Source organism: Accipiter gentilis, chromosome 17 (genome assembly GCF_929443795.1).
Source record: "Accipiter gentilis chromosome 17, bAccGen1.1, whole genome shotgun sequence".
NCBI lineage: Eukaryota > Metazoa > Chordata > Aves > Accipitriformes > Accipitridae > Astur > Astur gentilis.
The window spans coordinates 30484355-30492825 of record NC_064896.1 but is presented as its reverse complement, the minus strand read 5'-3'; the positions used below and the strand labels follow the sequence as shown (position 1 = coordinate 30492825).

General features: G+C 50.5%; 1 protein-coding gene across 5 annotated transcripts; it reads right to left on the bottom strand.

Moving 5' to 3' along the window:
• Window positions 1-1963: 1963 nt before the first annotated feature.
• SIRT3 (sirtuin 3) lies at window positions 1964-8365 on the bottom strand. Of its 5 annotated transcripts, XM_049821371.1 has the most exons (8): window positions 8205-8365; window positions 7998-8112; window positions 6808-7005; window positions 5941-6173; window positions 5680-5780; window positions 5304-5465; window positions 4667-4876; window positions 1964-2890 (listed from the first exon to the last, which is right to left on the bottom strand). In XM_049821371.1, exons 1-8 carry the CDS (start codon window positions 8245-8247, stop codon window positions 2870-2872), a joined length of 1083 nt encoding a protein of 360 aa, XP_049677328.1. In that variant the 5' UTR covers window positions 8248-8365; the 3' UTR covers window positions 1964-2869. The 5 variants fall into 5 exon arrangements, with proteins under 5 accessions (XP_049677328.1, XP_049677330.1, XP_049677329.1 ...); XM_049821373.1 differs by lacking the exon at window positions 4667-4876; XM_049821372.1 differs by lacking the exon at window positions 5304-5465.
• Between the last annotated feature and the right edge of the window lie 106 nt (window positions 8366-8471).

The window sequence follows — 8471 nt, the reverse complement described above, 5'->3', positions numbered from 1 at the left end:
TGTAGCATTAAACTGTGGCTAAGCCAGACCCTTTCCCTGTGCCACAACCACCAAGTATAACCAAAGGATTGTCCCAAGGTTAAAGTAAGCGTTGAAGCCCGAGTATTGCAAAACAATCTTAGCTTGACCCCTCAGGCCTCACAATATGCAGTTGTTTACAGGACTGTTCCTCATCTCCTTTACAAATGCTCCCTAATGGTTGAAAATTGTGCACACCAGCTCTGTCTTCTGTCTGCGCAATAGGGATTTGCTGCTCAGCCTTTGCAGGACGCAAGCCAGCCTCAGTGATCGTTTGGTTGCATGGGTCTGCTGAGGTTTCTGACTCCCCGCAAGGCAGTGAGTAAAGTGGGGCTGGGGCTCTGGTGGGGAGGCAGGATGGGCTGGCCAGGCTCTGTAACGGGGTGCTGCATCAGGCATCCAGGACATCTGGGTCCGGGGAGGCTGCAGATGTGCAGCGGGGGTGAGCAGAGTGTTTGCGAGTGTTTCTGCCTGTGTATTTTTAGAAGTTAGTGCTTGTTTTCTGAAGACGGTTTCTATGACATGGAAAGCTGAAGGTATGCTTCATTTAGTTTAGTTCTTCAGTGATTAAGAATTTCTTAGTAGTTGTGATTAAAGTTCCAGGCTCTCCCAAGGGCATACAATATTTATGTAAAACTGACCCACTAAGATTCACAGATGGGCTTCTGTCATGAGAATAGCTTCAGTGTATCGTAGTTGGAGTTTTTAGGCCAAGTGTATCTCTCCTCTTCAATTAACTAGCAAAAAACCCCACTGCAGACCTTCTGTGTGAAAATGCAGACCTCTGATCTCTTCCCAGCTGTTAAAGCTTTCTGAAGCTTTCTATGCAAGACTGAGGGGTATTTTTAATGCAATGCTTCTGATATTGTTGTATTCTAATTTTCTATTGTGCTTAAAACCCTGCCTTGGAACTGACAGGCGCTGCTTTGAAAAGCCCCGGTGCTGGGGCTGAACTTGGCACAAGGTGCTTCTGGAGTAAGGGTTTATAAACAGGGTACGATTTAGAAACAACACGTCACCACTGTTTTCAGTGTGAAGCAATGTGCCATGAGGCTTCTGGTGCTCTGCAAAGTGAGAGAACAACCTTTCTGATTTTCCTGAGGCTGTGCATTCAAATACATCTGCTGGGCCAGTCCCAGCTGTGAGGAGGAACACACAGATATATTTGAATTGTGCATTTGGATAAATAAGTCTGCTTGTCTGAATGAGAACTTGTTCAAACCTTTCTTCAAGGAAGCAGGTAGGACACCAAGCGCCCAACTCTCTGTTCCTGTAGCATTAGCAGTAGACGTGCCAGCCTTCTGTGGGGTCTCTGGAGCTAGTCTGATTTATAGCAGGTGTTAGGTCCAAACACTCCCAATTATCTAAACAGATAGCCATAAGACAGTGTGTTGAGGCTCTAGCTTTGCCCTGGGAAGGGCTTTTGGGCATAGAAATCCTTAACAGGGTTCCAGTATTTGTGTTAGTAAGATGCAGCCGAGTGCTCTAATGCTTTTATTCCCTTCACTTGGGTTTTCTGCAGTTTAGCACTAAACATAACAAAATGGTGGCATAAAAGGTTTTGCATTTTGTTGTGCTTGTTTAGAGCTGGTACTGATCTGGGATTGCCTTTAGAACAGTTGGTGTGATAAACAGATGGCTCAGCCAGGGATTGGGTGCTGGGGTGATGAAATTTATGCCCTGTTGCAGGGAAGAGGCTCTGTTAAACCGGTGATATGCAAAGTACATCTGCTAGGGCACATTTGGGGAAAAGCCAGGATATCGCTGCAGTGCTCTGATACTGTCTCTCCCTGGGACAGCCTTTAGAGGGAGGAAAGGCACTTGTGTAAGGTTAAAAAGAAAAGTAATAAAAAAACAGGTGAAAGGAGTGGTGTTGGTGGTGGGGACAGAATGTGTTCAAATAATAGGGAAGGTGTGAAGTTTTCAGAAAAACCCTCAGGTGACATCAGCAAAAGAATTAGAACTCTTTTTATTGTTAAATAATTAACACTACACTGATTCAAAACTCTTCCAGCAGCTTGAGCTGGCATTCTTGAATAGGAATGGGAGGCAGGCCCCCCCATGACAGCATTTGTCCCCTGATTAGCAGAGATTTCATCTGAAACATAAACACTACAAGTCTGCAGCAGCTGAAAGATCATGACTAAGAGAAGAGTATCTGAGGAGGAGCTGTGAAAGGAGTTGGTAGATGCTCAGTCTGGTGGGGGGAGCTGGAAGACTCACTCCAGACTGTCCTGCCTTAAGGCCTGACCTTCATGGTGTTTTCAACTCCTGCTCCTTGAAAACCAGGCCCTCTGAGGGTCTCCGAGGTTGGACAGCTCAAAAGAGGGAGACCCAGATGGCAAGCTGCATATGCATAGCTTGTCTGACATGCTGGTATGAGCCACGAGTTCCCAGCCGCTTACTGGTGAAGCTCTTGTGGCTGGATATCATCACATGGTGTGCTGATGAGGTGATAGCTGGAGCAGTGGAAGAGGAAAGTCTCTCTTAGTGGGTGCTGAAATGAGGTAAGACAGGAGGGAACAGAGTGCTTGGTGGCTACATCAACTGTTCTGAAGTCTCAGGTGGGAAAGCCTTCATGTGCAGAACCAATTTGAAGCTTGGCATGCGGGCTTCACTCCCTTCAGCTTCGTGGGTGAGGGCCTCTCTGCTCTGCTTCCAGGCTGGCTGGATTGAGCCACCAGCATCCTCTCCTCCCAAGTGTGCCAGTTCTGTGTGGATTTGCTGCTGCAGAGGCGGACAGACTCTTCCACAGCTCCCTGCCATGATATCTTTCTCTGCCCATGCTGGGCGTGACAACATCTCCTTTTCAAGGTGAACATTGCTCTTCAGCAGCAGGGCATCAGCTGTCCTATTTGTCTTTTGCAACCAGCTAAAAAGAGAAAGACCGCACAGTGTTTGCTAGGGTGTTTCAAACCTTCCAGCCCCTGCCAGCTCAGCCAGCAATGCTTCCTAGCACCAAAATCCTAGAGCAAAGAGGAGTTTGTTTTTTCTGCTTTAACACATTTGCACCAGCTTTATCCATCAGTGATTTCGAGCAGCACAAGCGTTAAACCAAGGGCTGGTTGATCTCATACAAATGTAAAATGGCTCAGAGTGAAAAATCAAAAACCTGACCAAAAGACTAGTAATTCCTGTTCACCCCTACCCTGTAACCTGATGAAAGTAAGAACAACCTGAATGTTAAAATTGGAATCCTGAAGCCAGATTTTCTCTTGGGTCAAAGAAGTCATGTACGGACAGTGTATCTGTTAAAAATACAACTGGCTTCTTGCTATGGTGAGTTGGCAGAGCCCTACTGTGGACAACAGAACTGTGCTCATTTGCACGAGTGGAAGAGCTGGCCCAGCCCAAAAGTTACAACTTCTGCTTAAATTAAAAAAACCCACAAAACCCAAACCACAAAAACCCCAAACATTTAAAAAGTGTTTGATGCCAAATGTGGAAAAAAAATCTTCCCAACAGGTCTAAAATAATGTAGCAACATTAGCACTAAACTCAAAAGTAATTAAGAACTTGTTCTCATACAATTTCTCACTTCTGAAGATCTCAGATTACAGAAGTAAGAAAAATAGCACAGGGAAATAAATGATCAGTGAGGGGAAAAAAAGTGAAGTCTTTAGTTAACAAGGTGTCAGGTGGAACAAGTACCCTCACTCCTGCCTGTGGCTTGCTGTTTGTCGTATGTCTGGCCACTGCAGCACCTTGTTCGGCCTTGGACATAGCACAATTAGAGCCACCCTTTTGTTACTGCTATTACTTATTTCTCACAATGACCAGAAAAAACACTAGAAATGAAACAAAAGTAATTAAGGGAATGTACAGAAAGAGGTAAGCTCTGATATGGTGATGCTTGGCTCAGCTCCTTGGCCTGGTTCAGCAATTATTCTCGTTAATGTGCCATTAACAGCATCACACGCTCAGGCTCAGCCAGGGAAAAAAAAAACCTGCATAAAAGCCAAGGCCTGAACAGCAGCTTTGGCACCCAGGAGCATGCTCCACTGTGTGCCTGTGCGCTCAGGGGAGTTTTCCAGTCTCCTCGCATGCATCTGAGGGAAGCATTGCCTGAAGAAGAGAATGCCTGTGTTTTGTGTTGCTTAAGCGCAAAGGTGAGTCCTTTGCTGACCTACAAGATTGTACTGGATTAATTTGATACAGATGACACAGGATTTTCTGGTTGGTCGCTTCCAGCTCCAGGGAACTGTACCTTCATCTATAGGGCTTTTTCAGTGTGTTTGGGAACAAATCAGATGAAATTAACAGAAAGCTTTTCATTAATTGAGTGGGTCACTACTTGAAGAAGCCCTAAAGTGTTCTCATTCAACCCAAAGCCCAGCCTTTTCCATATTCTTCCTATTTCATCTGAGGCTGGCAGATCCGCATCCTCCTGTGCCACTGAAACGTTCAGCAACAGCACTCTGCTCTGTGGTGCCTTCACTGTGAAATAGCACTGAGGTTTGGTTTGGTTTTTTTAAAACCTCTTTGCCCTCTTCTGTGGTCCTCTTCTCTGAATACAGACTGCAAGCGTGGCAATGTCTGTGGTGCAAGCCTAACCCCAGCAAGCATGAACCTGCTCCCCCCGGAATAACCCCAGCACAAGGAACAAAGAGACTGAGGGAGGGAAACAGGGCTCTGAGCCCCTTCCCACCTTTTCTTTTTCCTTCTGAATTAGTGTTTGCATCTCTTCATTCCAGTCCAGCAGCTCCACCAGCTTCTCGACCCCACTGACCACGTCCCCCAGCTGGGCTACGTCATTGTAGCGTTGCTGCCAGGCGAAGGGTCCTACAAGATCTCGGTTGATCAGGACTCGGGGAACGGAGCTGCGAACAGCTCCTGCCAGGCTGGCAAAGGGCTCCACCTAAAGGAAGGCAACCCGAAGGAGCAGAGAGAGACGGTCACCCCACTGAGGGGCACTGTGGGCATGAATTCGCTGCTCACTAAGCTTGGAACTGCTGTTTAACGTTCTCCCACTGTGGGCTAAGCTACCCCAGCTTTGAACAGGTTATGGATGTCACCAGTTATCCGGTGGCCCTTCCTCAGGTAGCCGCAAAACTTGTCTCTTGCTCTCCAGGTGCCCACTTTTTATCAGGAGCACAGAAGATTTTCAGAGGGTCTCTCAGAGTGCATGCACCCTATTTCTTACCCTGCCATCTCAAATTTTACCTCGATAACCCAGTTTCTTGCCTTCTCTTCTAAACCCTCTCTCTCCTCCAGAGTCTCCTCTGGCCCTCTTTTCCATGTGCCTTTTTCCCCTTGTCAGTAGGGGGTTTCCCTTAGTCCCAGACCTCCAGGGATGTTCCAATGATGAAAAGCAGGTCTGCCATGGGGAAGTCTGTCACATGCAGGAAGAAGCGCTGTGGGAGCTCCTCGCCAAAGAACACAATGTCAGGCTTGATGACTCCAGTGCAGACGGGACAGTGAGGGACCTTGTCTGCCATGACGTCCCCCTGAAGCAAGAGCACCCAACACCACTTGTTACAGGGCAATGCATACCTGCACAAGGGACAGTCAGAACCACAACATATTCTCACAGCGACATCCAGCCCCAAGTCTGGTCCCCTCCAATAAAACCTCTTGGCCCTGAGGGCAAAATAACAGGCCTGCAACAGGTTCTCCTCCTTGTGTTAATTTATGTGTCAATGCCCAACTGTGACCACTCACCCTGAAGTCCTCTCCTGGGAACTTCCTTCGACAGACTGTACAAGTGGCAGTGGCAAAGGTGCCGTGGGCTTCCACCAGTTTATCGGGAGGGATCCCAGCAACTGGAACACAGCGCGTGGGAGAGGACCATCTCAGTGTGAGGTGACTGAACCATAAACTCCACATTCACTGGGTGTTTCCCCAGTCCTGCTCCTATTCTGCTTCTCACCCTCACCTCTTCCTGGCATCCTGCTGCTGAGAAATGGGGAAGAAAAAACTCACCTCTCTCCAGCCCGTCAATGTTCTGGGTATAGAGGCGCAGGAGTAGCCCTTTGTCATGCAGGAGTCTCAGGAAATAGTGGGCGTAATTGGGTCTGTAGTTGCCAGGGTAGAGCTCCTTGGCCAAAGTGAAAAAGGGCTTAGGGTTGACAAAGAAATACATCAGTTCAAAGATTGCTTCTGGATAAGGGATGTTGTACTGCTCAAGGTTACTGTAGAGGCCGCTCCCTGGGGACCTGCAAAGAGAGGAGAGGGGGGGCTGGCAGCTGAATGCAGGAAGAGATGCCACCCACCACAAAGCCAGACCAAGAGATGACAGAGCAGACAGCAAGGTCCTTGGGAGCTCTCTGGCTGCTTTGTGCTGTCCATTGTGTGTCAAGAGAGCAGCTGAAACTACCTCTGCACAGAAGGAGAACCTGCCTCACATTCCTGTTTTGCTGCCACCCCACGTTCTCCCAGCTGTAGGGGTGTGCCTGTGGTCAGAGGAAGGGAAGGGCCATGCTGGTATGCTGTGAGGACCATGCTCTCTTCAGGCTGGAGTGTCTCGAGCCTGCACCACAGCCACATTGGCTCTTCTCTAGTGGCCAAGGTTGTGCAGTGAGGGCAGCAACAGAATCAAGTAACAGGCATGAATTAACCATCCTGAAGACCTAGGCCAAGGAATGGCCCAGAGTCCAACAGGTGATGCCAGCCTGCCTTTGGCTGGAGAAGGAGGATCAGCAGGCACGGAAACTCCTGTGCCTAGTCTAACCTGGCACAGATAAACAAAATGGAGGGGTAAGAGGAGTAGCAGGCACCAGCATTATCTAAGCTGAAAATCTTGGCCGTCCCAGAACTGAAAAAGGACAAATGAAATGACGGAGGCATTACCTAAAATCCGGGATGCCACTGGGGGTGCTGATCCCAGCACCAGCCATCACCACCACTCGACGACACTCCTTCTTCTGAATTAGCTCTGCCACATCCTGCAGGGTGAGCTTCTGCTTCCCACCATTGCCTCCCCATCTGCCCACTCCTAAAATGGCTCTGGCAGCAGCAGACAAAGAGAAGGGCCTGGTCCCTTGGATCCTGCTCGGGAGAGAGAAAGCACAACAGGTAGCGTACTGACAGTGACATCAGCTGAAAACTGCGCAGGGGGAGAAAACCACCCCAAGAATTTTGCAGAAAGTTCTTCAATTGGCAGGACTGTGTGCTAGTATTTAACGAGGAGAAAGCTTAACTGTTAGTCTAATCCATACCCCAGGAGCAGATGCTTTCCATTGTGCTTTCTTACGCAGATCTAAAAATACCAAATCACTGGTACCCCTAGGAGGGGGTTTGTTTTGGACAGGAGACGGACATAGGGCTGTTCAAACAGCAGCACTGGGTGTCATTAGTCAGTTTACACTGCTCGTGGCATACGGAAAACTCTTTTCTGTGTCCCGAGTTTCTAGAAGGTTCTAACAGGGAGATGCGGTCACCCTGGGACAACGCTGCCCAGGTTAGCACTGACATTTTCATTTCTCTATTTCCCCCAAGGGCTCTGCCTTGAGAGAGCTCCACGTGTAAATGGCAAATGCCTGAAGGAATCGTGGGTCAGCGCTATGTGCAGATGGGGCTGAGAACAGTCATTATCATCTCAAGGAACAGCTTCTCCCCAGACAATTAGTGCTTGCTGGTGCAGGACATTATGAGCAGTCCAGAGAAGGCGTGGGAACGCGAAGAGCCAAGAGAGAGCTGCTGGATCTTGGCAATCCGCAAACAGCAATTACCGAGCTGTGTTGACCACGGCCTTGGTGTGGTCGTCGCTGTCTTCACAAGGACACAGCTCTCTGCCTTGTTGGACCAGGTTCCCAGGGAGCTAGACTGGCAATCTGGCAAATACTAGTGTTTCTCTGGCAAATCTCTCTACCCTCGAGCTCCCAGACCAGCTCTGGCTTACAGAGAAGGCGACCCGCCTGCCCATTTAGACAGGAGAGGTGGCGTCCTCCATCCTAACGGTACCGCTTCCTACCCTTCGGCGACGCAGAGCCCTGGGGGGCATCAGCCACCAGCACCGGCTGTGAGGCGACGGGCCTTACCTCCACGCTCCGGAGCCGGCCGCCCCCTCGCTGTCCCCAGAGCGAAGGGAGAGCCGGGCCAGGCCCCCCGGGCCGCCGCCATCCCCGGGGCCGCGCTCCCACAGCCTCCTCCACGCTGCAAGAAAGCAGAGAGCTGGTGAACCGCGGCGGGGGGCGGCTGACGCCGGGGCCTCCCCTCAGGCCGCTCCCGCCCCTCACGGGCCTCACCCGCCGCCAGGAGCCCGCCGCCGCGCCGAGCCCCCCGCTCCATGGCCGGGGCCGGGGCCGCGCTCCCCGGCGGACCTCCGCCGCGGGGTTACCGCAATGCCCCGAGTAGGCGCGCCCGCCTCTCCGGCAGGGACGCGGCCTCAGGCCTTCCCCGCCCGCACCGCCTCCGTTTTTTGGGCCGCCTCGGGGATTTTTGGGGAGTTTGTTTGGGGAGGGAGGGCGAAGGCCGGGGGCGAGGCGTTGCCATGGCTACCGGGGGGCGGCGGG

Excerpts from the sequence above, each read along its gene's own strand:
- SIRT3 (XM_049821371.1), bottom strand. The coding sequence starts at position 8,247 with ATGGAGCGGGGGGCTCGGCGCGGCGGCGGGCTCCTGGCGGCGG. Across the intron at positions 5,781-5,940 it reads CATTGACGGGCTGGAGAGAG|TTGCTGGGATCCCTCCCGAT; the intron begins GTGAGTTTTTTC and ends GCTGTGTTCCAG. Across the intron at positions 5,466-5,679 it reads TCCCAGGAGAGGACTTCAGG|GGGGACGTCATGGCAGACAA; the intron begins GTGAGTGGTCAC and ends CTCTTGCTTCAG.